The sequence below is a fragment of the Platichthys flesus genome, chromosome 18 (assembly GCF_949316205.1).
Source record: "Platichthys flesus chromosome 18, fPlaFle2.1, whole genome shotgun sequence".
NCBI classification, from domain to species: Eukaryota; Metazoa; Chordata; class Actinopteri; order Pleuronectiformes; family Pleuronectidae; genus Platichthys; species Platichthys flesus.
The window spans coordinates 6,359,346-6,387,294 of NC_084962.1; the positions used below are offsets into that span (position 1 = coordinate 6,359,346).

At 41.4% G+C, this 27,949-nt stretch overlaps 3 protein-coding genes across 3 annotated transcripts; 2 read left to right on the forward strand and 1 right to left on the reverse strand.

The window, feature by feature from the left end:
* The first annotated feature begins 1,052 nt into the window (after positions 1 to 1,052).
* On the forward strand, positions 1,053 to 4,726 carry LOC133973875 (proteasome subunit alpha type-6). The gene is made up of 7 exons (XM_062411957.1): positions 1,053 to 1,224; positions 1,916 to 2,010; positions 2,525 to 2,606; positions 3,311 to 3,466; positions 3,561 to 3,739; positions 3,935 to 4,029; positions 4,529 to 4,726. Exons 1-7 carry the CDS (start codon positions 1,149 to 1,151, stop codon positions 4,584 to 4,586), a joined length of 741 nt encoding a protein of 246 aa, XP_062267941.1. The 5' UTR covers positions 1,053 to 1,148; the 3' UTR covers positions 4,587 to 4,726.
* Positions 4,727 to 5,946: 1,220 nt separating this feature from the next.
* nfkbiaa (nuclear factor of kappa light polypeptide gene enhancer in B-cells inhibitor, alpha a) lies at positions 5,947 to 8,313 on the reverse strand. The gene is made up of 6 exons (XM_062411522.1): positions 7,998 to 8,313; positions 7,373 to 7,478; positions 7,051 to 7,258; positions 6,859 to 6,947; positions 6,487 to 6,747; positions 5,947 to 6,375 (listed from the first exon to the last, which is right to left on the reverse strand). The coding sequence occupies exons 1-6, from the start codon at positions 8,219 to 8,221 to the stop codon at positions 6,346 to 6,348; spliced, it is 918 nt and encodes a 305-aa protein (XP_062267506.1). The 5' UTR covers positions 8,222 to 8,313; the 3' UTR covers positions 5,947 to 6,345.
* An 8,525-nt stretch (positions 8,314 to 16,838) lies between these two features.
* Positions 16,839 to 25,495, forward strand: brms1lb (BRMS1 like transcriptional repressor b). Its single transcript, XM_062411657.1, has 10 exons — positions 16,839 to 17,107; positions 17,262 to 17,352; positions 18,504 to 18,631; positions 19,201 to 19,280; positions 19,755 to 19,851; positions 20,680 to 20,769; positions 20,899 to 20,963; positions 21,059 to 21,098; positions 21,376 to 21,505; positions 23,325 to 25,495. The coding sequence occupies exons 1-10, from the start codon at positions 16,972 to 16,974 to the stop codon at positions 23,440 to 23,442; spliced, it is 975 nt and encodes a 324-aa protein (XP_062267641.1). The 5' UTR covers positions 16,839 to 16,971; the 3' UTR covers positions 23,443 to 25,495.
* The last annotated feature ends 2,454 nt before the right edge of the window (positions 25,496 to 27,949 follow it).

The following is a 27,949-nucleotide window of genomic DNA, read 5'->3' on the forward strand; positions in this document are numbered from 1 at the left end:
ATGGTTATTTCCATATTTTTCACTTTGTCACAGTAACATACAATTACAAGTTTGGCTTTTAAATGTTGATGTCTAAACCAGGCAAAATGAAAGTAATATAATAACTTATATATCAGTAGACGCTTTCTTAAATAAAATAAAAAATGAGGCACTCAGGGCTGACACAGACCAATACATGTATGTAATTAGACAAATATAAATTGAACTGTGGAAGTGATACCATTTAATAATTTCTCTACATTACACTCCAGAAAAAATATTCAAAAGCCTATACTTAACATAAAAGTTGCCATGCTGAGTACTCCAATACAAGACTGTCCTGCGTTTAATAATGATAATAAGTGGGGAAATATTATGAGTACAATTTATATAGATATCACAAGTAATGATTCCCCAAACATTATTGTCCCTGTCAGTGTATTTCAGCAGATATTGTGATATTGGATTACTTCTGATGCTTATGTGTAAAAAGCACTAAGTTGAAGCTTGGCAAGGTATAACCTAATTTAACAAGCTTATTAAGTGTTGGTTGATTTAACTTAGCAATGTGTTTAGAGTGTTTACACAACACCTCAATGTTTGCATAATGCCGAAGAGCACAGGTTCAGGTCCGAAAGGTTTCTACATAATTTACAACAGATGCATGTTGAACAAGTGACAAAAGTTTACCATTTGACAAGTTCACATTTAAAACTTCGATTTAGAGCTGTTCAATTATATTTATTGGTTCATAAGTGATGACGTCAGGAACCTGTGTACCCGAATTTCTAGAGGTTCGGAAATGAATCCTAACTTTTGGGTGAACTATCCCTTAAAGCCATTACAATATATTTTAAGAGTAAGTCATTGAATATGAATGCAAAATACCAGTTTTCCAAAATGGGTGACCTTCAAATAAACATTTAACTTGAAACTATACTTTAGAGTACTTACATTACTTGAGTGGTTCAGAGGACACAGCAGAGTAAAAGTAGTGGTAGTAGTATAAGTAGTATTATATCACCATGGAAACAACGGAGGCCTCTCACACCGGATGGTGTTCTGGTCCCTTCAGCTCAACTTCCGGGTGGAAACTGTGTGTATGAATTAGATTCTGCCTGCAATAATTTATCTGGAGGAACTTTGTCGGCGCCGCTAACCTGTGTAAAATGTCCCGAGGCTCAAGTGCGGGGTTCGACCGACACATAACCATCTTCTCTCCCGAGGGAAGGCTCTACCAAGTCGGTCAGTGCGCGGACGGGTTCAGACAAAAGCCGGCTCCGAGGCTCACCTGTTTGTTAGCTAGCTAAATGCTCTGTCATGGTTCGCTTAGCTTAGCTTGGCTTCTAGCTGGTAAACAAACAACGCGCCAAAGCGAAAGAGGCGTCGGATGTGACCATGACCTTTGTATCAATGTCCTGCGAGTTGTTCTTTAACATCTAGTTTTCTGATGATGGCAGGGAGCAAGACGGAATCAAAACAGCTAGCTGGCTAGCAGGGTCGTTAGCATGGCTAACGTTGCAGACAAGCAAGCTTGATTCATTGATCACAATGTACTGTTTATGCAAATGTTGCGTGATGGAAAAGTCACTGATCATTTTTCTATTTAATACATTTTCTCTGTAATGATCTCATATTACCGCCAGTCCATCCATCCAGAGTTTAGCTGCTGATATCTTATCAACATCAGCAGGTCCTGAGGTTGCACCACAGGCTATTTACTGGAATGAAGTGAACATTTGCTCAAACAGCCTTTCACTGAACATGCAGCATCAGGTGATCCATGTTTCCTGCTGAAGGAGACACCTTTGTGTGTCTGTACATGTTGACCAGACTGTCCACAATCATCTGAGTGCCGTGTGGGTTAAGTATCATTTATAAACGTCCATTACTGTTGTTTGAACAAATATGTGCATTGTCTCCTGCTTGTTTGCAGAATATGCTTTCAAGGCCATCAACCAAGGTGGACTCACGTCAGTAGCCATCAGGGGGAAGGACTGTGCAATTGTTGTAACACAGAAAAAAGTGCCGGTGAGTTGTCATGTTGTTTTCACATGGGTCACGTCACTAACGTCCTCCTGCAACCACAACACCTGGTTCTTCTTCATTGTGTCGTCCATACTGACAATGTATGTCAAATGTATAATACTCAGTATGTGTGGCAGGTAATTTTCATTGCAGCTTAATACTGGTCAGTCAACAGTGTGATTGTGTGTACATCTTAGTGTTGGTATTCGTGAGTTTCACTATATTCATTTCCCCCCCGTCAAACACTCATAGTTTACTGCAAAAATGTCTCACTTTTTATATTAGATTATATGTACTGTGTTTTCGATAACAGCAGAAATAATAATAGACGTGCATCATATTTTTAGAGCCCAATATATATTTGAAAAAGTCACTGTGTATATATATTATATGTAATGTATATTGTATAATATATTATCTTTCTAACTTCAGGAAGAAAATGATTTTCTTTCACTCTTTGTTTTTCAACGATGACGCCACTATCGCATGCTGATTAGTTTTCTCTTCTTTAAAACAGGACAAGCTCCTGGATTCCAACACAATGACTCACCTTTTCAGAATAACAGATAATATTGGATGTGTAATGTCTGGGATGACGGGTAAGGAAAAAAACTGATTTGATGAAGGAAACTCATTATGGACCCTTAAGTTTCACTATTTTATGTGGAAAAAATCCTATAATTTAAAGATGCAGTGTGTGGACTTAAATGATATAAACATGTTGCAGATGAATACACCTCACCTCACCCTCCCCTTCCAAACATGAAGGAGAACCGGTGGTAGTCTTCAGTTGTCATAAAACAAACAATTTAGATCATTACACACTAGTGAAAACATCGCTAGGATTACTTTATATTAAATTTCTGCCAATAGATCCCTTTCATCTAAATCTTACACACTGGACCTTTAAAGTCATAAAATGCTCAAATTTAAAAACAACCTGAAATATGAAAAAAATCTGGGTCAAGATTTGACATGAATACCATTTTTAAAAGAGCCATTTAAGATCTCCATTCTTTTATTGTCTTATTAGAGGTTAGTTCGTGGCGGCTGCTTTGCATTTGCTTCTTCTCTTTACTTTCTGTGATAAAACTGTTGTCTGAGAGTGGCTGGTTTAGAAGACACAGTAACATTTCTATCAATCGGAACAATCCAGATGAAATCCAATTCAAACCCATCTTCATAGTTCTTTGCTTTCAAGATTGAAAGCACCATAGTTACTGTATGACAGTTTAGTGGACGCTCTAAATCAAATCAAGCCTCTCTTCTCTCCCCCTCTTCAACATGCTCTGACATCCAACAGCTGACAGCAGGTCCCAAGTGCAGCGTGCTCGCTACGAGGCGGCCAACTGGCAGTACAAGTACGGTTATGAGATTCCAGTGGACATGCTGTGTAAGAGGATGGCAGACATCTCACAAGTCTACACGCAGAATGCTGAAATGCGACCACTGGGCTGTTGTACGTATGAATGTTTTTTTTTATTCACTATTGTTAATTTTTGGTCAACGCTTGTTAACCACCACTCTCCTCTCAAACGCCTGTTTACCTGCAGGTATGATCGTGATCGGCATAGATGAGGAGTTAGGCCCCCAGGTGTACAAGTGCGACCCAGCAGGCTACTACTGCGGCTTCAAGGCCACCGCCTCTGGAGTCAAGCAGACAGAAGCCACCAGCTTCCTGGAGAAGAAGGTGAAGAAGAAATTGGACTGGACCTTTGAACAGACAATTGAGGTACGTTGATAAAGTAGGAACAGGAATGTGAAAGTAACTTTAAAGGTGCTTTCCAGTTGTGTGCTGTCAAATCACGCAGTGAATTCTCTTATCAAGTCAACCATTATGTGATATAATATAAACATAAACCTGCTCTTGTCCTCCTCCTAACGTATCTATTCCTGTTTTTTTTCTTCCTCTTTTCTCTGCTTTTAGACGGCAATTTCTTGTTTGTCAACTGTTCTTTCCATTGACTTCAAGCCCTCTGAGCTCGAGGTGGGCGTCATCACAACACAAGACCCCAAGTTCAGGTAAAAGTCAGGCAGCACATGATCTTTTAACACATATCCATTTGGTAGGAGTCAGTCTAAAAATAGCAGCTACAAAAAAATAATCACTGTTAGTCATCTTTCACAACACATCCTGTTTTATTTATGTGTAATGTTTTATGTTATCTTGTTTTTACTCTTCTCTAATCTTTTATATTAATTATGCTCTAATGTTGTGTGATCTTCAAATTGCTTATTTTTTCTATCGTTTGCCTTCTATTCTTCCTTTTTAACTTGTTAATTACCTTGTCATTGTGTTTTGAAAGGTGTTGTGCTATGTCCATCATCAAGTAATTGATTAAGCCGCTAAAATAACAGAAAACAGTGAACATTTTTATAATCCCAACAGTGTGACATTCTCTTGTGTAGCGGCTTCAAAATTTCAAAATCAATTGTTACACCTCTAGTAAAAGTACAAATTGATTTTGGACTTGTAATGTATTTAAAATGTTTTATTCATTTCTGTATTTTTTCCCTCCAGGATTCTGACAGAGACTGAAGTGGACGTCCACCTGATGGCCCTGGCCGAGCGCGACTGAGCGGCCTCCAGTTAGATTAAAGCTAGAGCATGATGGGATCTGAAGTTCCCAGATGGAGGATGGTGTTATCTTTGTTTGCTGTACATTAACCTCACTGTTCATTCTTCAATAAAAAGAAATATGTTTTTGGAGTAAAATAACGGTTGTACTTGATTTATTTTTTACTGTTTATTTGTATTTTACATTGTTAGTTTTTTCCTTGCATACACACACACACACAGACCAGACTTTGTGCGTACTACTAACTAAAACCTTTGTTACACCAGCTGTGTTTTCATCGGTGGGCTGAATTTAGCTGCAGAAGGAAATAGAACATGAGCGGGTGCAGAGCTTTACCTCTGAGCTTCCTGTTGTGGCACAGTAAAAAAATCACATGACTTACACTAAAGTTGTGTGGAGAGGTTATTCTACTACACAAACTGCTGTAGACGACATCTGACCTCATTTTCTCCTAATTTATGTCTTCACGATCTTTATCGTGGCAGACATGAACTCTGCTCAGAGGATGTACTTCACAATCATTTTTAAAGTGGCTTCTAGTGTGTGTCTGTAATGGGGGGGGGGGGGGGTTCCACCTCATAATTCAGAGGACTTTATCATCACCAAATGATCAGAAGTGATGTTAACGCATCACTGAGTCATTATTAGTTGCTTCCTATTAATCTTGTCACATCAGTACTTGTTCCCCTAACGTCCAAGAAACCAATCCAACTAAAAAAAGGAAAGTTCTCTTCAAGTTTCAAATTAAGTCATCGTTTTTGATTTTCGGGACTTTTTACTCATATTAATGTTTACATCCCTTATGTAATTTCCCATTTCCCCAAAAAGTTGGTCCTCAGAAACCCCCCCAAACAGTGAAAAGTTGACAGCCCTGAGGATAATTACAGCTATTAAAGCTTATCACTGAGTTAAATATTACTTCAAGTCGGGCCAGTTCCTTCAGGTAATTCCACCTAACTCTATCAAAGTGTCACCTTGACACAGGGCTAACCCTAACTCTCCGTGGCACACTCTTCCGCCTTTTTAAATAACATTTCCTCCCTTCAAAAATTCCCTTGGCCTCTCCACCCGGTGCCGGTTCCCAGCTGCTATTCAGCAGTAGTTCCAAGGCGGGGCGGAATATTTAAGTGCATTATGCTTCTCTTGTTCTACCCAGGGACTTTCAGCGCGGTGACTCAGAGACCTGGTGACCTCGCCCCAACAAGGAAATCCCAGACGGTTCCAAGTGGTCTGTCTTTGTTTCACAAGTCTGGGTGACTCTCTTCCTCGTCACTTTGAGTAAGTGAGAAGTGTTTCTTACTTTAAACTGTGGAAAGCCCGACTGGTCACATGGAAGGAAATAATACTCATGCTGTCCAAGTTCTTTATATTCATAGACTTCTTTTTTATTCTGAGCATTTTTGTTAATAGTGCTTAAATTCACACGACATATAGAATGTACAGGTACAAAAATAATATCTCTGCATTTACAATATATTACACGTCTGATATGTACACATCAATATATATTTTTACAGTATAGAGAAAGACTACATGGAGTTCATGGTCTTTCCGGTGTGTTCGGTCCTGTGACCCGGACTGGCCTGGCCCAGACTGGACGCCATCTTCATTCATTTTTGTGATTCCGGGGCCGGCACCAGTGGATGTGGACCTGGACGGTTGGGGGGACAGACACTGACTCGTCCCTCATCGTTGGGCCGCAGGCAACCCAGTAGCAGCTTCACTCTCGTTGATACCATCAGCGGAGAGATGGTTCTGTTTACTTTCCGAACTTTATGTCATCGTACAACTGTAGGAAAGAAAAGAGAATGTTAGGGACCTGTATTTTTAAGGCAGGATAATGTGTCACATTTGCTTATGAGATTCCTCATGGTTCTGCCGTTCCAAATAAGATACTGACCTCGTCTTCCGACAGGTCCAGTTCCTCCATGTCGCTCTCATCCGATTCGCTTTCGGGGAGCTCCCTCAGTTCCTGCGCCGTCTTCTCAAACAGCTGGCACCGTATCACTTCGTTGGTGCGGCCGTAGGTGAGGTGGTACGCCGTGAAGCCGCCGTAGTTCATGCAGTTGACGTCGGCACCGAGGTCGAGGAGGCAGCGGACCAGCGCGGGGTTCTGGAGATCCACAGCCAGGTGGAGGGCCGTTCGTCCACTGCATTGTTCCTAAAGAAAAACAATGAGGTAAAAGTACCGTTAGCTTCCTGCTTTTCAATTCCGATTTCTGCAAAAAAAAATTGCAGTTTTGTTTTTTATTCAGGAGGAAGTGACGCCTACCTGTGTGTTGATGTCTGCGCCCAGCCGAACAAGGTTTTCCACCAATGAAATGTAGCCGTTAATGGACGCCAGGTGGAGACAGTTATGACCTGGGGAGGAGAAAAATATAAAAAGGTCAGTCAACAACCAAAGTCAATAAGCAGCAAGACCAACTCTGCATGTATTCAAAACTTCTATTTTTTCAATATGTACCATTGTAATTGGGGAAGGACAACATGGAGGTGAGGTGGCGCTGGCTGTATTGGGTGATGAGGCCGAAGCAGGCGAGGGAGCCTCTCTTGCAGGCGATGTGGAGCGCCGTGTTGCCGCAATTATCGGCCAACCGGGGGTCACAGCCGGCCTTCAGGAGCTTCTCCACCAACAGGGGCTGCTCTGTGATCACTGCTAGATGGAGGGCAGTCTGAGGGGGAGGGCATAAAATGGACCTTTAATTATTATACTGTTTAAAACCACTTTCTGTTTGAGCTGAAAAAGGCAATTATTTTTGGTTTAATCGTGATTCTTCGATTATTACCTGTCTCTGGTGGTTGTGGATGTTGAGGAAGGGGTGGTTGTGCGACAGCTTGATCATCTGGAGGGCATGTTCAGTGGCCTCGTGAATGATGGCCAAGTGGAGAGGCCTGTGGGGAAGGGGGGAAAGAGAGGGGGGGAGGTTAGTTAAAATAGTGCTTTTCCCCCCAATAAAAGAAAAAACACAGGCACTGAGGAAGTGGTTCCACCCAAATAGGAAAGAACAAAGGCTGAGTAGCAGTGGAGCGTTTCGCAAGAATGGAGTTTTGTCGGGTTATTTCCACCAGTTGCGGCTTGACACATCTGATGCTTTATCAGTTACTGGCAGAGGGCCAGGGACTTTCCTGAACGCGCAGCGCGGAGTTAAGCACCGCCCCAGCTGCGCTCTGAGCCAAAGTACACACACTGCTGAGTACACACTGTGCTGCTCACACACAGGCACGCACGCGAACACCCGAACCATTAAAAATAACTCTGGTTTTCGTGCAACCTTCATGCGTAATGGTGCAACTTATCAAAACCACTTCAATGCTGGTGCAGTGCCCAACGTCCATTGGTTTTGCGCACAATCGTCACATCTTGCATACGCACAGTTGCAGTATTAGTGATCCACTAAAGTCTCCACTTACGTGTCACCATCGTCCGTCACCGCACTCCTCCACGGCTCGCAGTCCTGCGAGTGATCCAGCGAGCCCACGCGCATGTCCTCAAAGTCGCTCACCAGCTCGTCCTCCTTCAGGGAGTCCAGGCCGCTGTCGAAGCGGTCCTCTTGGCAGGGAAGAACCTTTCCCTGCTTCATGTTGTCGAAGTTGTAATCCATTTGACCGTGGTTGGACACTCGGTGCACGTCCATGTCTGAGTGAGAGCAGTAGCAGGCTTTGCGTATGTGTGTGTGTGTCTGTGTGTTCGTTTCTATCCAGAGGTCAGGGCAGAATAGTGCTTCAGGAGGAGGCGCACTGCTTTTTGTATGCTCGCTGGGCGGAGCCTTGGCGGGGATTTCCACTTATCTTAGGCAGAGGGAAATCACACGGAGCTGTGCTTTTGTGAGAAAAATCCCCCCTCACACACACTCAGAACGAAAACTTGTAGTTTCCTATTCAACACCTATTTCACCTGTGATGTAGGTTAACTTAGACACTATGTATTTCAGTGAATGAGGCATGGTGAGCATGAATGAAAGAGAGAAGAATTCCCTTCTGCACTGGGGGAAAATATTTGTTTTAAAGTGTCTAACCAAAGTAGGACTGCATATTTTCCATCTCATACCTCTGACCTAATAGGCCAGATTTAAACAAGTCATAATTCATAAAAATCTGTGTTTCCAAAATGAGGTTCAGTTCAAAGTTTACTGTGACAATAGCCCACACCGTTCACCATTCACCACATTGTGTTACCATATATGAATTCTGTGGTCATCTTAATCAGACAAGAGAGGCATTTCATTTGACATGCAAAGCTCATTCATACTTGTCTTCCTCTACATGTAAATATCACAAAAATGATAATTGCATGTCCCCCAAATAAACAGATATTTATTTGATCGTGCATATTTTATTATTTACGTTTATCTACCTATTATTTCCAGAAACGTCTCATCTGTCTATATGTCGAACAGTTCATCTAATGGGCAGGGTCAAATTTAGTGTGATTTGTATTAATAGGAATTGCCTTAACGACCAGGGCTCTGTAGCAGTCTTCAATTCGGATAAACCAGGTAGGATGAACACACATTTTTCTAACTTCCCTCTGCAACATACACCGTTCATAAAAGATTTAGTTTATCTTGTCTTATCTTATTTTTACTGCCTCATAAGATTCTAAAAACATGAGATGGGCAGGAATGCCAAATGTGTCCCTTTGCCCCAGATGAATAAAATAAAATCATATATAAATGCACGTGAAAGCAGCTCATGTGGTGTGAAAACTACAAAACAAATCTCAAGCTTGTAAATTCAGAAAGTAGCAGGATTTCCACACCTGTTTCTGAACATATTTACGCTACTCAGATCAGAGGAAGAGGGGAAGATTCTGAAGTTTCCTCATGGAGACTCCCTGATGAAAACAACACAGAGCATAGTGTTCCACAACACTATGCTCTGGACTTACCAGTTAAGCAACTCACATGCTTTTACACACCTCTGGAGAAAAAGTCCTTGATAAGTCAGCTCTTATCCAGGGAAACACTGTGTTGAGTCATGCAGAAATGCACGTTACTGTTACTATGTTATGTCATAATAATGCACATCACATCGCTTTTCACATTTGGTTGGAATTCTGAATATTTTCCTTGTGTTCTATTTTTTCACATCCAGTGTTGTGACTTTCCCTCGTTATTTTTTGTTGTTATTGTGTCTGCCTCTTCGTTGCTTTGAGGTGAATTCTTAAAAAGGAAACTCCTCCGTCTTTCATGACAAAGTGGTGGCAATGTGCGTGACTGGGCTTCTGGCGTGTGCTCCCCCGACATTTAAGATAAAAATTCCCAGGATCACGCCTGTTGACACCTTGAATGGGGTCTTGGTGAAAACATGGCAACAGTAACCAGGTACAGTGAAGCTATCACACCTCTGTGGGGCGGGACTCGGTTGTGATTACGATATGAAAACCAGACACACACGCACACACATCCACACACCCAGCAGGTCTGTGATGTCAGTATGGGGCAGCCTCCTGTGAGTCTCACACACACGGAGCCCTCGCTCAGGCTCATACCATCTCCAGCCTTGAATTCCACTCATACTTTCACATCTGCCAAGTATCACAATGACACATCTGGGGACAAAATGTTCTTGCAGCCCTGTGTTTTCACTCCCGCTGCCAAGACGCTTGTGTCTATATAAGGTCACATGATAGGGAAATACTGGAACTTCCACTTTGCATCCTAGAGATTTACTTTTTAGTAAAGGCTTGCGTGTGTGTGCACTTGCCTGCACTTGCCTTGTGTATTTATTTGTGGTCGCTATGGAAACCAACATAGAGCACTGATGCCAGTTTGGATCCAGTGATGCACATTTCCCTCTATCTGCATGTTAGTAAATCTCCACTTATCGAAGTCAGCGAGGTGCCAGTTGGGGCATCGCATTCCATCAACGAAATGCTGATGTCATGAAACTAAAAAAGATGATTATTTATCACCAACCACACCCTGGATTCTAAATAATAACTTAGCTACCAGTTTTAAAACGAATGCATTGAATTGTTGCCTTATACAACCACCCTAAAATAAATTCTGCTAAGATTTTAATATTCAGTTTTTATTAAAAGTGTACATGCCAACACTGATTAATGGGGTGGGAAAAGACCCTCAGGGTAATGCAATACAGTTCAGTAGTACCATTAAACGATTCATACCAGGGTTGTATTTTTAAGGGGAACCTCAAAAACGAACTACTGAAGACACAATATATAGTGTACAATATATTTCCAAAATACAAATAAACCTGTCCTGTAAATAGTATTAATTTATAGAAATAAAAAAAAAAATAACAAACATTTGTTTTGTAAAAGTGTCACGGTTAGCCACTCTAATAATTTCCCACATTATTATAAAAATAATTAACAATAACTGCTACAAACATTTTGTGTTAGAGTAATTGTTTTCTAGATTTGGGGCTTTAGGTTAGCAAGACGTAAAATACTGTTGAATTAGAAGTCAGGGGAAAGGAGGGGGTGACGTCGAATAAACTACTAATACTGAAATTGCATCATGCATGGCTAATTTGTGAAAGTGAGACGCAAACGTAATTTCTAGACAGAATGTTTATACCTAAAGGAATAGTTTGACATTCTGGACGATGCGCTTTTTCACTTTCATGCTGAGACATGAGAGAGCGATACCTCTCTCATGTCTGCTAAATCTGGAGCTAAGGCCCAGAGGGTGTGTGTGGGGGGGGGGGGGGGGGGGGGGGGGCATTTATTTAGTACACAGACAGAGAAACATGATAATTAGTTAGCTATAGAGGCATACACATACTTTTAATAATGGACACAGTAGTGTAAGCTGTCTCTCCTCGCTTCCTGTTTTGAGGTTAAGTTACAGTAAAAACGTGTGACTCTGGTTCCATAACTAGGGTACATACCATAGTCAGCATGTAGCAATGGACATGATGAGAAAAGTGAGGTTTGGTTTTGAATTAGTCATTTGATGAACTGGGGTCAAATGGGCAAGATGGCAGCATTCATGGGAGCAAAATTGAGAGTTGTCCATCGTTGTGCACTATATGGTACAGGCATCCGTATTTGTTTGTGTACAAATTAATCAAAAGTAATGTGATGTGTTTATCGTGACATTTTCCTTCAATTTACTTCGCACAGAGCCAGGCTGGTCTTTATGCTAAATTAAGCAAATAGCCTCTTAGCTCTGGCTCCATAATTAACATACGGAGATAATGGCGTCATCATATTATCCAATTCCTGGTAGGAAATACACCTCCTGTTTCAGGAGGAAGCTATCGCTCCGTTATTACAGTAATCACTCAGTGGACCTTTACCCTGACACTCATCCATGGCTCGTGTGGGCCCAGTGACAAAGCACTTCTAGGCCCAGAGTTTACACACTACACCCACGCCATGTTTTCACAGTGCGTGGCTTTGTGTAAAGAGGAGTATTTTAGTATGACAACCACACACATGGCTGTTCTGCGCGGCTTGTATTGAATAATGGGTAGGCATGTTTGTTGTATAATGCCATGAGTCAGGCTGTTTCCTTGTAAGAGACACCTCATCACAACCGCGCTTTATAAAACGATCTTGTGTAACCTTCATGTACGATGATATGATTTTAATAGAGGCATAACGGAAGATAGTCCAAGATTATTAATCGACCCCATTAAGTGAATCACAAAAAGAACAAGGAAGGTCAATGTTTCTCAATAAAATTATTTGTAAAAAAAAAAAGATCACTTCAAACAGGTTCCCACACCTGTAAAATAAAAATGGTTCCCCTTGACAATCTCATCTAATGGTCATGAGGGTTTGATGCTTCGAATGGGGGGAAAGTTGAGTTTCTACCTGTTTTACTGACTGAAGACATCAGAGACTCACTGATTGAAACTTTCAAACTGAGGTGAACGTCTCTGAGACGCTCCCCTCTGTCGAGTCAGTTTCGCGCTGAATGCGCAAATGCATAATTTTCGGGGAAGCGTGGGTGTTTTTCGCAGAAGGGGTAATACCTTTATTTCCCTCCCCAGGCATTCCCACGGTGATATGCACACAGACACAAGTCGACACAGACACACACAAAGGGATTAGTATGAACTGCTGTCCTACTACCCTACTGCCAGCAGCCATCTCCCAAGACCCTAGGGTCCCGGTCAGGTTCAGAATTGTTCTCTTACAGCAGCATTAAACACATTATAGGTTCAGCTCAATAGATCTATAAATAAAAAAAAGCATATGTACTCAGTGGTGTCTAGCCATGCAGACATTTTTTGTTTTACTGGTAAGTTTTATTAGATATCTGATATTCGTGTCTCAGAGATTTAGAGGAAATATAGTTAAACATAAATGCTAAATGGTCTGTATTTATATCGCGCTTTTCTCATCTTGATGATAACTCATGCCCGCTGCTTCGTTCATGAGTGAAAGACAAACTCCGAAGAAAGACACGATCCTATCAAGTCTGGCAATGGCTATACAGTGCATCTCTGTGCAGCACTCTCTCTTTCCAACATTTCTCACGCACTGCCAGTAAAGCAGTCGTGGACGACCCGCTCTACCACCGGAGCCACAGCCGCCTAACATGGAGACCCCAATGGATGAAAAACTATGAAGAAAGCTAAAGATGGAGGTGTATTGTCATCACCATGAGGTTGCCAACACGATCATCACAGAGTGTAGGACTGAGATTCCAGCATGATACAATGGCACTTTTACAATTTGGGGTTTTATACAGATTACACAAACTCAGAATAACGTGTTACTTAGTGAGCTTTAGAGGGGCTGGTAGGTGGATTTGCTTTGAAGTGAACAACATCGGCTGTTTCTTTTTCAATTTTAAGTTAATTATTATATCTGTTGGCTCTTATGCTTCATATTAACCATACAGACATGAGAGTGGAATCAGTCTTCCTACTAGCCCACGCTTAGAAGGCAAATAAGAGCGTTCTTCAATCTGGAATTTCCTTTCAAGCTAACCTTCAAGCACTTATATGCAACTAAGGACCTCGCTTTAAAGAAGATTATGTATTGATGAGCCTTAACGGCTGGGAGATGTCAGGCTGTGCATACCTGCATGTGAAATCAAGGGCTCTGTGATGCAAAAGTGAAATGGGTTTAAACACGATCATGAAAATTTCAGTGTGATTTTAGAGGGGTAAGCAGATTGCTAATGTTGGGGATTTACAAAACGCCTTGCTTGGCTCAAATTCAAATACTTGTCGCTGCATATTGAACAAGCAGGAGATGTAGGAGTGATTTGATGTACTTCAATCGAAGTAAGATAAAAGCATTATAGAGACACACTTCAAGTTGTTTGATTGTAACTTGGATGACAAGCCTTCCCCTGTATCTTCATCTGTTATTGTAACGTTCAGTCAATAATAGGACCATCAGATTTTATAGGGAACGATAGATCAACTCAATTCTTAGAACTTTCAAATTAGCTCACCAGATGAGACTGAAAGCAGAGGCCTAAAATCATATCAGAGGGGGAAAGAGTTGGAGACGCAGCCTGTGTTAGCAAGTGTGGTTTGAGGTCATAGATTTACATTGATTATATGTCAGAGCACTGACTGTCATGTGAGTGTTCATGCAGTTGAAACAAGGCAAATGATATTGTACAAAGAAATGTATCCAGGCTGCAGAGACTTCAGCTACAAGTCAAGAGGGAATGTGCCGTTAACCATAAACTGTGGTTCTCTGTTTGGATTACTTCTCATTCCTCAGCCTCTCCATCAGCCCTTCGTGCGCAGCTTTATTGATAGTCCATTGTGTCAGCTCGTCTCCGCTCTGGTCCGCGTGAGACAGAGAGAAAAAGTTTAATATTATGAAATAAACCACAAAAACAGCTCGGATTTTCTGCTGTAGAACAACGCACTGCACCCTGAACTGAAATTAGACCGGCAGAGTTTCCTGACACACTTACAGAAGCATGCTACACACCACGGAAACAGTGATGCTACAAGACAAACCACAAATCAACTGAGCTCAATCTCTCAGTTTAATATCCTCTTGCGCAGTTGTGCATTTTGGTGAGGTTGGAGGCACCCCTCTGTTTGTTCTGTCAACTTACGACTCACAAATAAAAAATTAAAGAATTAAAGTAGTTCATACTTCATGCTCATCTTATTCTTTACAGATACATAACTAAAATAGTGACATATATAGTTATTCAAAGTCTTTTAAATCACGTTCCTTTCATTATTTTCAAATCTCGATTTGATTTAATAATGACTCTGAACTGTTCCTGTTTCAGTAGAAGTGCAGGTCATACTCTTCAGGAATATTTTACTTTTTTTACACACAGACTGTTTGCCCACCCTTCAAATGTCTTTATCGCCATCCTGAGGTAACAGCATGAATTGCAGATCATAGGACAGAAGGCCCTTCTCATTGTCAGTGGGATAAAATGCATTAGACTAGAGCATGTACACTGTCAACCACATCACAATGATTTTGTGCCATATAGTGTTTTGTCTGTCATCCGGCTGGTAGACAACACCACGGCTCACACTTCCCCACCACTGCTCAGTCTGTCCATCACTGTCACCCAGGTGAGTGAGAGATGAGCAGCAGGCTGTCACAACTCTGGCCCCCCAAGGCGCTGGAATGATGTTCCAGTCAGGTTTCAGAGGCCCTCCACCAACTTTGTACCAGATCCCCTGCAACTGTTCTTGGTAGAATCTCTCTAAGGGTTCTCCTGTCTGCCTCATAACCTCACTGAGACTGATGATGATGACACTGACACCATGCAATGAAAATGTTTGAGTCCCACGGGAATAAGAGTTTCTCAAAAACAATGGCAGTCAATATAGGATTATTGCAAACAACCAGGAGGGGGAAAAACATGGAATATAACTAGAATGGCAGTGGACTTACCATCGGGATCTTTATTTGGATCAGCATCCAATTGCACAGATGCATTTTATTTTATTTGCCTTTATTTAACCAGGTCGGTCCCGTTGAGATACAATGACTTCTTTTCCAAGGGAAGCCTGGCCAAGACAGCAGCATACAAAAAATGTCAACAGTCACGAGACACACAAAAATCACATAACACAGATCAAATAAGATAAGTTCCCTGTTCCCTTAATATAAGGCAACAGGACTAAAGCTCCGGATTCCCACCAAAACAAGAACAAGTGCGGTATGAAGCCGCTCCAATTTCTCTCACACGAGTCTTCAAAGTTTCAAGGTTTATGAGCTCCTTCAACTTTGGAGTTTTTTGCAGTGCATTCCAAGCAGCAGGTGCAGCAAACTTAAAACAGTGCTTACCAAATTCAGAGTGTACTTTGGGCATAATTAATAAATAAAGCTCAGTTGAACGTAAGCAATAACTGCTCTGGGATTTAAAGATGTACTTACATAAGTAGTGGGGGAGCAGACGCAAGATAGCTTTATAAATAAAAATATGCCAATGTATAAGGCGGCGTGCTGCCAGAGGTGGCCACTCAACTCGAGCATATAAGATGCAGCGGTGAGTGAGGGCTTTACAACCAGTGACAAACCTTAAGGCACCATGATATACAGTGTCTAGAGAACGCAGACAGTTTGCTGGGGCATTCATATATAAGAGATCACTGTAATCAAGTACAGGGAGGAAAGTGGTAGCAATCAACTTTTTTCTGGTAAAAAAAGAAAAACAAGATTTGTGACGGAAGAAGAATCCCAGTTTCACTCTTAATATTTTTACCAGATTTTCACAGTAAGTTCCTTGTTTGATTTATTATCAAAATCCATAAATTATTCTCTGAGGAATTAATAGAGTTGAGAAATACCCCATCTAACAACATTGATGAAGGTGAAGAAAATGTATTTGATCTGCTCCCTGATCAAGATCTGCAACAAAATTTCATGGAAATCAGTGTGAGTAGTTTTTGCATTATCCTTCTAACTTACAGACAAACAAACACGGATGAACAGAACCACTTTGGCCCCGGCAATAATAATCAAATTAAACTTTTCAAAATCACTTTTACAATATCATCAATATTCAACTGCTTTTTTTCATTGTGTTATTCTTAATAACTTAAAATGACATTTGTTTTTTATTTATTGGGAGGGGGGTCTTTTAACTGTATATCAGGAGGTTTCATTGTTATTATTAATTATATTATTATTATTATACTATATATTTTATCGTGAAATAAAAGTACATTATTATATTTGAATACCTGCTCATACAGTCGCTGTCGGGATCTGGGGAAAGTTTAACAAACACAAAATCCCTGAAACCCTCAAGTGACCCGTACCAGCATCTGATTGGACAAACTCAGTAAAGCCGCCTCTCATTGGTCGGCGGTGGCCATGTTTTCACTTCCAGCTGGTGTAGATGCGGGCTAGCTAACCGGTTAGCTGTCTGGGTCATATTTCTCTTTTTATCACCGTGGGCTAACATCAACGAACAGCGGCGCCAGCCCGTCGACACCGGCTCTTCTGTCCGCCGCCATGCCGGTTCACGCCCGGGAGAAGAAAGAAAGCAACCAAGAGGAGATGGAGGTGGACTACCCGGAGCAGGACGGCAGCAGCACGGACGAGGAGGACACAGTGAGCTCCTCCGTGTCCGAAGATGGAGACAGCTCCGGTAGGAAAACAACAACAACAGGCCTCAATAAACACCAACACGCAGTTACAATGTTACACTGGTTGTGCTTTTGAAAATGACCTGAAATGCTGACCAAGGAGTGCAGGTGGTACAGTGTTGTTGACGAGGAGCTGTCATGTCCTCCTGTAAACAGAGATGGATGATGAGGACTGTGAGAGGAGGAGGATGGAGTGTCTGGACGAGATGACCACGCTGGAGAAACAGTTCACTGACCTGAAGGAGCAGTGAGTTCCTCCACATGCTGCTTCCATTAACACCTGAAACTGTCCCGAACTTACAACATAAACAAATACATCTCTTACTGGGGTGTGGGGCAGACTCTGAGATGCTGCTCATCTGTGTAGGGGGGCGAGAGAGATCTACACACTCCAGATCAAGAAAACAACTTCATCAATTTGACCGAATGGAAATGTTTCCAGGGGAACCAAAAGGGTGATGAACCTGGCTGTAGTTCAATGCTTTGTAAAGTTATTGAAGTCTGCTACTTATCAGTGGGGATGGAACTTCATACAGCATTGAACAGCCAGGTTAATCACTTTTTTGGGTCCCCTGGAGGTACTTCTGTGGTGGTTTTTCGCTATTTGCATGTGTTGTGACCTTTTGTAGTGCATGTGTCATCAATTTGATGAAGTTGTGTTTACTTTAATGGCAGTTTTTTGCCCTCTTTCGGCCAACAAACATATGACTGCTTTTGTTCCTCTTCCACAAGTATTCTTCACATCAAATCCTTATCAACACCAAGATGACATTCAAATCAAAGATTTGTGCAACTGCGAAGTGTTATTTTAAATAGTTTTTTGCTTTTATAATGTCAACCTCGCCTGTTGTACTTGATGGTCACAACGTTCTGTCTGTCAGAAGTGAACATAGGTGGCAAACGTACTCGCATTCCTTTCATCAAGTAGAAGTACAGATACTTGTGTTCAAAAAGGACTCAAGTAAGTACTGATACAACCTTTTTTCTCAAGTAAAATTAGAAAATTACAGGCTCTGAAAAATACTCTAGGTAAAAAAATAAGTTCCTCTGAAGACCATATCTACCAGCTCTATCTTTACAAAGCAAATTGAGACTCATGTCGCAATTAATATAGTTTGAAGACTTTCAACTATATTATAACTTTCATTCTTATAACTTTCATTCTTACTTCAAATGAAAAACCATCTAATAAAAACGGACATTAAAGCAAGAAATTATTATCCCAGAAAGATAAGATCCAAGAAAAAATGGAGTAATGTCCTTTCTCCAAGCTGTGACAAACTGCTAGCTCCCCACTACTGCTAGATTTAGTAATATCACAATAATAATCATCAAGTTCAAGCTCCTGCATTGCTCTGTGTGTTGCTGCTATTATTATTATAATGTTTTGCTGCCTAGGTTGTACAAGGAGCGTCTGAGTCAGGTGGACATCAAGCTGCAGGAGGTAATGGCTGGCTGTGCCCAAGAGTACCTGGAGCCTTTAGCCAACCTGCAGGAGAACATGCAGATCAGGACTAAAGTGGCTGGTGAGTCCAAACTCGCACTCGGACATGAACTTTGACTGAACACTTGGTCCGGCATTGTCTGTCGTTTGCCTGTAACATTTGATGAATGCAGCAGGAGATTGTCAGACATGTTCAAGTCCATCAAATACAGGCGGGGAATGGAGCATGCAGGAGAGTATAAAGTCCGCCATGGAAAACACATGTATTTGTTCACAGCACATCAACACTGGCGGCGGGCCTCATAACCAAAAGCTGTCCAATCTCATTTGCCTTTCCAAGTTGATGTCGTCATCTGTGTCTTCATGTCTAATGTCGAATGTCATTAACACATCCACTCGGCTTGCTGCAAACTTTCCGGTTATTCTCACATGGGCTCACTTTACGCGCCTCTATTGAAGTTTCTTGAAAATGTCTGGACTTAGGAAGCAAAACAGGATTTAACACCTGATTAAATGTCAGTGTTTGATTTGAATACTTAATTACATTTGTCTCTGTGCAAATTAAAGACTATAGTTGTTTGAATTAAACCGAATTGTCGTCTTTCCTGTCGGTTGCCCGCGGAATTGATTTCCCATCATTGTGCGTTGCAGGGATCTACAGGGAGCTGTGTTTGGATTCGGTGAAGAATAAGTACGAATGTGAGATCCAGGCAGCCTGCCAACACTGGGAGGTGAGAGGCCAACGGTAGAGCCAGTGAGGCACCTCTTTAAAAATAGATTTTATTCAACAGACGATTACCTGAACAAAGGAGGAAATCCACTGTAGTTTTGGACGTTTGGGTTTTTGCCTCATCTGAGGCCAGTACTATGAAGCAGGATTGCAGTTATCAGGGGCACTTCAGGTTTACTTCAGGTTTTTCTGTCGAATTTTTGTCAACTTAACCTGCTCCAGACCAGGTTAAGTTGGAGATAAGAGTTCTACCAGTGTAAAATCTCTGCCCATTTATCAATCAATTCCATTGAAACATGACATCATCGTTTTTACAGGATACTGTGGCGCTCATGTGGATTGTTGAACTTGCTTCGTAGTACAGGCCCCTTCACTGCCTGGATTAGATTCAACCCTGTTCCTGCTCCTGGAGTGGTCGGTTGTGATGTGATGTGATGACCTCTCTGTCCTTACTTACTCTCTTTCTGTCTTCCAGAGTGAGAAGTTGCTGCTGTTTGACACTGTGCAAAGTGAACTGGAGGAAAAGATAAGAAGATTGGAAGAGGACAGACACAGTATTGATATTACCTCAGGTACCAGCCAGGGCTTCAACACAAACCATTGTTGTTTTGATCCATCCAAGTAACATGCCAAAATCTATCAGAATGTTTTTTTTTAGAGAGAGATTCTAAAGTTCCTGATTCAGGGCAGCCACAGTCCATGGAACCCAAAGTATTTGGTTATATTCGGAAACAGAGAAAAGACTAATATTTGTACATGTTACGAACAATAAGTAAAGCAGGTAATTTATCTCTACATACTTTACAGGGTACAACTGTATGCATTCAGGAAAGTGCATTACTCTACCAAAGCCCAACAGTCCTCTTAGATAAATCAAAAAACATTTCAGATCATAAAACCATTATCTCCATTGCCAAGGAAAAAAACAAATTAAATTTAAGCCTTCCCTTTGAAACCACATTTAAATCTGCTAACGCTGTATTTTTATTTGGACACACTCCTGAATGTTCCAAGATCCATGAATTAGTCTCTGGGAAATTGGTGAAAATGCCAAAAAATCTCTTATCAGGCAATGTCAAAGGAAAATATAAAGAACTAGATCCACACCAAAGGTTAATAGATTCTTTCTTGGCCCATTTCTCAGCCTTCCATCAAGTTTCATGGAAATCCTGCTGAAAAACAAACTGACAGGGGGGAAAACAACCTCCTTGGGGCCGGTTATCACGCAGAAGTAATGATAAGCAATCAGTGAATAAACATTGCGTATTTCATCATGAAAATGTTGGCTGACAACAAGTGAAGTTTGCACATAATAACTATATAACGGATTAAAATATTAAAGCAAATATCCAAACAGAAGAAGTGACACAGAGACATAATCTACTCTCTTTGCTTTTCAGAGTTGTGGAACGATGGATTACACTCACGGAAAAACAAGAAGAAGGACCCGTTCTGCCCTGTCAAGAAGAAGAAGCCTGTTGTAGTCTCTGATATCCTTTCCCCTTTGGCCTGTCCTTGTCTGGTTCCACTTACACTTTACTGCAGCAGTTCACTGTCATGCTTGTTAGAGACAGATGTTTGCTGCCACTCCTCAGAGTTTCCCTTAACACCTCCTTTACGGCCTTATATCGTTTACATGCTGCAAGACCTGGATATTCTTGAAGACTGGACTGCAATAAGAAAGGTACTGTAATGATTATGGCCAAACTAGTCAGCTGGTCAATGCATCTGTGTTGATGTTAAGTGCAGATGTTAGGTGTCTGTTTCCTTCACCCGTAGGCAATGGCATCACTGGGGCCACACAGGGTGAAGGTGGATGGTAAGAGTTACTCCTCTTCCTTGGTTACAGTGGCTGAGTGCAGCGATCGACCCACAGTTACACATGAGGGCTTCATTTAGTACTGAAAGTGCCCAAGCTCATTGATGAGGAGACGAATGTTGCCTCTGTCCCGCTCCTTGTCCTCTGTTTTTTTAGTTTTGTTTAGATTTTGTACTGTATTTCTTTTAACCTCACCTCACCCTTAGTCACTCCTTCCCTTCCTTGTCTCACTGTCTCATCCTCATCAAATATTATCCGTCCCTTTTTCCTCCTCCAGTTCCTGCAGTGAAGCCTGAAAGGCATCACCATGTCGCGCGCTCTGAGGACGATCGACTTTTCTATGACAACCAGTGGTACTGCAGGGGGCAGGCCATCTGTATCAACAGGAAGGACGAGTACCCGACGAGGTGTGTGTGTGTGGGGGGAGGGTTTATTTAGGAATAGATTGCTCTATGTAAAAATTGAGGATTTTGGTTACAGCATGAGAAAGTTAGAACGTTGAACAACATCCTCTGCCACATTGTGTTTATGACTACATGAATGCAGATATTTTGCAAAAAAAAACTGTTTCCTCTGCATTTTCACCTCACGTCCACCCACTAACAGGTTTTAAGTTGCAGGTTTAATTTAACAACAGAGGAAAAGATAACCATTTAAATAAATATCTACAGTTGTTTTGACAAGGCCTGTGGAGCAGTTGTCGTCACAGGGTGGATTTGTTCAGCAATGGAGATGATCATGGCTGATTTAACCCGATGCCATGATGGCGTTATCAGGAAAGATTTGTGATTCCACCCCACTGCTCCATGCGTCCTGTAATGTGCATGGTCAAGACAGGATGTACACTGAATAGATGGGAATCCATTGATGTCACAGCACAACTCCGACACCCCTCCATACCACTGAGTGGGAAAAAAAATGCAACAGAAGGGTGTTATGGGGGGGTAGAGCTGTGATACAAGGGCCAGTCAGTAAAACTTAAAACCTGACATATAAACATATAATAATATAAACTATATTCCTGAAACATACTAATTCGTGACAAGTACCTGAATCATTTTAAATAACCCAGCTGAACTTCTTTGGGAGATTATAACTTTAACTTGTATTTATTTAAAAGGGTGATCATTAATTAATATGAACACAATGGTTCATATAAATGTATCAGAGTTAGATACTTGGACTCATTTTCATCTGCAGTCCCAGGCATGTTGATGTTAAAAAGAGAACAAACAAACAAACAGAGAGCAGACAAATGGACAATAAACTTACTTGAATAGAAGGAATCCAATGCTACTAATGGGAAGTGCCAGTTTCACAAAAACAGGCCTCAAGACATCTAGTTCCAAGAAGTCATCTGAGGTTCATGACGTTAAACACCATTCAAGCACAAAGACACAATCGTGTACACACATTCATTTTGTCAGATTTGTAAATGTGTACGCATGTTGTTGTTTTTTAATAACTCGCAGTCACTAGGATGAGTCTCATCGCCACCCCCATAGTTATCTGTAAATGGAAGTTGACATAGCTGTGGGTATGATAATATAAACACAGAGACACTATATGAATACAAATGAGAAGGGCTTTCAGTAGAGTGCACACCTCAACAGCCCTCTTTTGAAACCACATTTTAATTTACTATATTCAGATTTTTTCCCGCACCTAATTTCAAATACTTTAAATATTAGTCCCCTATATATGTATTTTTGTCTGTTTTGATTTTGTTTGTCATCAAGATCCATGGTTTATTCCCTAAGGAATTAATGAAAATGTCCAAACCGCCCTTTCTCATAATGTTCATGAAAGTGAGTAAAACTATTCCAGGATCCAGACTGGTAAAAATATAACGCCCTTGGCTGTGGTACCAAGAATGCATAATTCACTGATCAAAGATTAATAGTGTCCTGTCGTGTGTGTGTTTTCTGTTCTGTCACAGTTTTAATTCTAAGCCTGATCATAAATCATGAGGTTTGTAGAAACATAATGATTTTATTCTGTGTTTCACTTTGAGATCCACATACTTCGTAAGGTCACTGCAGCAACAGTCTGCAGAACAAATGCTGCCATTTTTAGTTAAGTAATGCACAAGGGCACTTTCTGACTGTTTTCCACACTGTGAGAAGTGCTCATCCACTTCTGCTTACTGAGACAGTCTCACGCAAACTGTGAGGTTTTTGGTTTTGTTTGTCGCACTAACATTGTGCTGTTTTGTGTGTCATGCAGCGCCATCATCACCACAATCAACAATGACGAGGTGTGGTTCAAACGGCTGGATGGCACCAAGTCAAAGCTGTACATCTCCCAGCTGCAGAAAGGCAAATACACTATCAAGCACTCCTAGAACCACAGTGACACACACTCGCACACACACAGTACAAAGAACATCATCTCTGCCATGTTTCTCTGCCTCGTTTCCATTTTGTATCTCTCTACATGCTTGCCATATGTACAGTGCACACATATATGTGAATAACATGTAACTCAAAACCCTGAAAAGTTCACACAGACACACAGACCTATTCAACGAAACAAGAAACAAACAAGTATCAACTGACTCTTTTTTTCAGAAGGTGATCTTCTCTGTAAATATGTATATGTATGTTGATATTCTCGACAAGGCCACAAAGTGTCATTCTCCTTTGGACCGGAGATTAATGCAAAGTGCTGCTTAAAAAAATTTAAAACCAAGGGAGAAAAGCCGGAGCAGGAGCAAAGTGTGAAGCTCAGTCGCGTGCCTTTCTGAGACGAGACGATACCTCGACTGATTTAAAAAAAGTTCTGAACTATCAATGCAGTGTGAAGCCTTACTCTGTAGTGTGTTAGCACCAGGAGGACTGAAGCGGGTCAATGAATGAACCCTGATCCAGGTGAGGCTGCTGTAAGACTTGAATTTCATGCTCCACAGAGCCTAATAAATCTGTATTACGATCCCCAGGGACTGCAGTTTGATTCAGTGTTTGATTTAGTAAAGGAAAATAAGTGTCATTATGGAGATGGGTTGAATGATTAATCAGTTTTGAGTAGATGATTGTATTGTGAACATATTGAGATGAAACTGTTCTTCAAGAACGCCCTCTGGGGTTTGTAGGAAGCCACTTGGGGATCCTCTGTACTGAATGATCTCTTTATGTGTTGAAGATTAAGTGTAATTTTAACGGCACCACGTGTTTTAAAGTTCAAATCAAGGCTAGTTCATGAAATAAGCAAAACCGGACAGTTTGAAAAAGAAGCCTACACATGCAGAAATGGGAAGTTCCCTGTATATAGAGGCTACAGTATTGTATGTTTGCTCAGTTTTTTCCCTCTAACTCCTATTGTATTGCCATGTGTCTAATAGTGCCTAGAAAAAAAAACATTCAAAAGAGACTTTCATACGGGAAAATGCGGCTATTGTGGCTCCTATCAAGTGACGATGGCTAAGTTGATGGGATGCAAGAATTTTTCTTTCAAGGAGACATACATTTTCACATATTTATAATTTGAATTGGTGTTATTACTTGATGGTGTACATGCTCAAATGTTCAGAAAACACATCATTGTCTTCATTATGTAAATTTCTGCTCCGATTGGCCAGCTGGTCCTTTCTGCTGTAACTGGTTAACTGTTTCCACAGCATGTGGTAAGTGTTGACCTCTGCTCTTACTTTACCGTAAAGTGGCCTGTCAGACTAACAGCTCGCCGTGTATTATGCAAATTCGTCTGAAGTATCGTCCGGCCACTGACAGGGTGCTGCAGGATTATCAGGAGCAGTGTTTTCTGTGAAGGAGAGGAGCTCGGGCTTTTTAACTTCATAAAAATAACCTATAACCCACTAGAGGAAAGTAAAACTGAGCACGATGTGTCACCTTTTAAAGAGGAGGACTAAAAATGTCCAACTCAAAAGGCTTGGGTTTCATTTGACGGGCCCAGAAGAAAATTAATTTGTAATTTATGGTGCCATTTTTCATATTCTTTGTCTTCATCTAGTCTGTTTGTTTCCGCTTTGAATAAAACAGCAAAGAGGATCATTTATTAAGCACTGCAGCATAAATGTTACATCTGTAAAACATCTAAAAAAGTATTTCCTGTTCCCTGCCCTCTCCTCTCGTCTTTGTTCCTTCCTCTGTTGTCACTTCTCTTTCCCTATTCCCCTTTGTCTTCTTCTCTGTTGTATGTATACATGTTCCTCAGAACTGATGTATCAGCAGCACAAAGAGAAAGAAGGTGAAAGGACTTTATTTTTGTGCGTACAGTCCGTCCAACGTCAATGACATTTGGTTAAATGATGGGGATGTTGCGTTGTGTCTTCTCTGTTGTGCTTTATACTTTCAGCATTGCATATAATACATAATTCAAAGTATTAGCTGGGAACAGTATTGTACAGAACCATAAACAAAGAAAAAATGCGGAATCCACTCTGTTGAACTTTTGCTGTTTTATTTCTTCTTTGGTTTTTGCACCATGGTTCGTTTTCAACAGTAGAGGTCAAAAGAAAACTGACATTGTGCCAATGCATCTACAGCTGATTAAAGATTTTGTTTGTAATATATTTTGAAGAGTCCTACCTGCACACAAACATTTCATAAGAGTTAATTTGAGTAGAATTGTTTTTCCACTGTTTAAGACTTCCTGTCTGCCTTTCCAGCAAGAAAAGTGGCTCTGCATTTAGGTGATTAGAGTATCAACCTGCACAGCTCAGCTTGAGTCACGCTAATTTCCTTCTCTTTGACTTAAGAGCCTTTTGGATTTGGCTTTGCCTGCACAAAAAGGCCCAGATAAAATCTTATATAATACTCCAGTGTACAAAGGGAGAAAAGTCCCTGACAGTGCTCAACCCAAAGTCACCCCAGCGGTTTTCTGGACCCGGGCTCCACTCTGTGACAAAAAAAAAAAAAAGGTGGCTTATTTGGGAGAAAAATGCTGAGCTTGTTCTATTTGATAATGACTCTTTGGTCTGCTGCGCTGTTCAACTCTTGAGTCCCTTATTTCTGCCAGAGGGCCACTCACCAGATTAACACCACACACTATTATCGATCCAGGATCTGAGCTGATGTACCATTTTCTTCCCCCAACTGTCCGCGTGCCCTCGGGCCTGTGCTGACGCCTCGTGCAGAACGATTGCGACCTTTGATCTATTGGGAATATTGACAAGGAGTCGATTGAAAGACTAATTAGTGACATTTCTTCTTTAGATAGAGCTTCATAGCCCATAGTGATGTTTCGAATACATATCATTTCATATAATTTAACACGTTCACACCAGGTCAACACCGGGATGTTTATTAAAGTGTGTATCATAAACTCCCGCAATATGAATGGCCCAACAAGCCCACCTTTCACATTCCCACTGCACGTCCTCTTTTCTGGCCACAAGGTGTCAGTGGAGCTCCACAGTGGAGCAAGTGGAGCCTCTGCACTAGATGGGAGGGGGGAGGTGGTCTATGAATCTGGGGCACCCTGCTACTGAAGCCTTCCAGCTGATGAGAGCGAGAGAGAGAGGATGAAGGCACAGTTTGATCACAGCTTGCTGGCCACGTCTGCTACCGCAACAGAGAGGGAGAGAGCGAGGAGGAGGAAAACCCCCATCACCGCGTCAAAGGCGGCAGCAGTAGCGAGCAAGCAACAGGGCTGTCTGTCTCTGAACGTGCCATGCAGCATCCCTCCAGAGCTCTCTTTGATTCTGCTTCTTACGCTCCTGTGAGCGTGCACATGAATTCATGTATGAACATGGACATTACATGTAGATACAGAGGTGGAGGGGGTTCCTTGCTTGTTCTCTCTTTGCGAGGATGCTGGGTTGAATGTGGTGCTCACCCTGAGGTTTTGAGGGTTCTGGGGAGCTGCTACTGTGACGAGTCAGGTCCTGATGGATGAGAGAAACTAGCCATCTTCAGCTCCATCCATACTTAATGAGTAACCAGAACTGGAGGGTCATTGGGCCGTGTTTACTGCAACACTGGGGCTAATTAGACCGTGAAAGTGTCACACTGTGCTAAATTACTTATATCCCTGCCCCTCTGTGTGATGTACATGTGTGTACATTGCTACGCGTGCAGAGGGAGGCTGTGTGTGTAGATCTCTCTGTGTATGCGTGCATGTGTGCATGTGCCGTGTGCCAGTGCTGTGCGTGGGAGTGTACCTTTGCTGATTGCGCAAGAGAACGTTAAATGTATAAATCTATAGGTTAACATCAAAGGGACGAGGCACGCAGCTCATCATCAGGATCTATGAGAAGAGAGGGATGTACAGAGCGAGTTTGATTCAAATGGACAGTGCTGTCTGGTGACACCTCTCTAAGTGTGTCAGTGACAATGGCCTAGAATTTACCATCAGCACTCAGGGTATAGCCGCTTCTTCATCTTATCCTATCCTAGACTCTTCTTACATCAAGTTCCTGCTTCTCGAGAGATAAGCTCAAATTGTCTTGCACCCTGGAAACACGCAACCTTCCATTGTGCAAGACATTGAAGCACTGGAAAGGAAGTTTAGATTTGGTCTCTTTAATAAGCAACAATTTGAAGACCTTTTAAATACCATTCATTTTAAAAGATGGATCTCTGAAAGTACTAGATATTAACGTCTGACTAAATGGTTTCACATTGAAAAAATCTGTGGCAAAACAACCACAGCTAATACAATGCTTTTTGTTTTTTAATATTATACATGTTATCCATAAATGTCAAATCAATAAAAAAACACCCACAAGGTGACAAATGGCTCGCGGTGGGAAAATGGCAAATTCAAGTTGAATATAACACTACAATAACATATTATAATAATACAAATGACTAGTGCATACCAGATCACCAAAAGGTCTGTGTTATGAGGGAAAGCTATTTGTAAAAAACAATGTACAGTGATTTTTATAT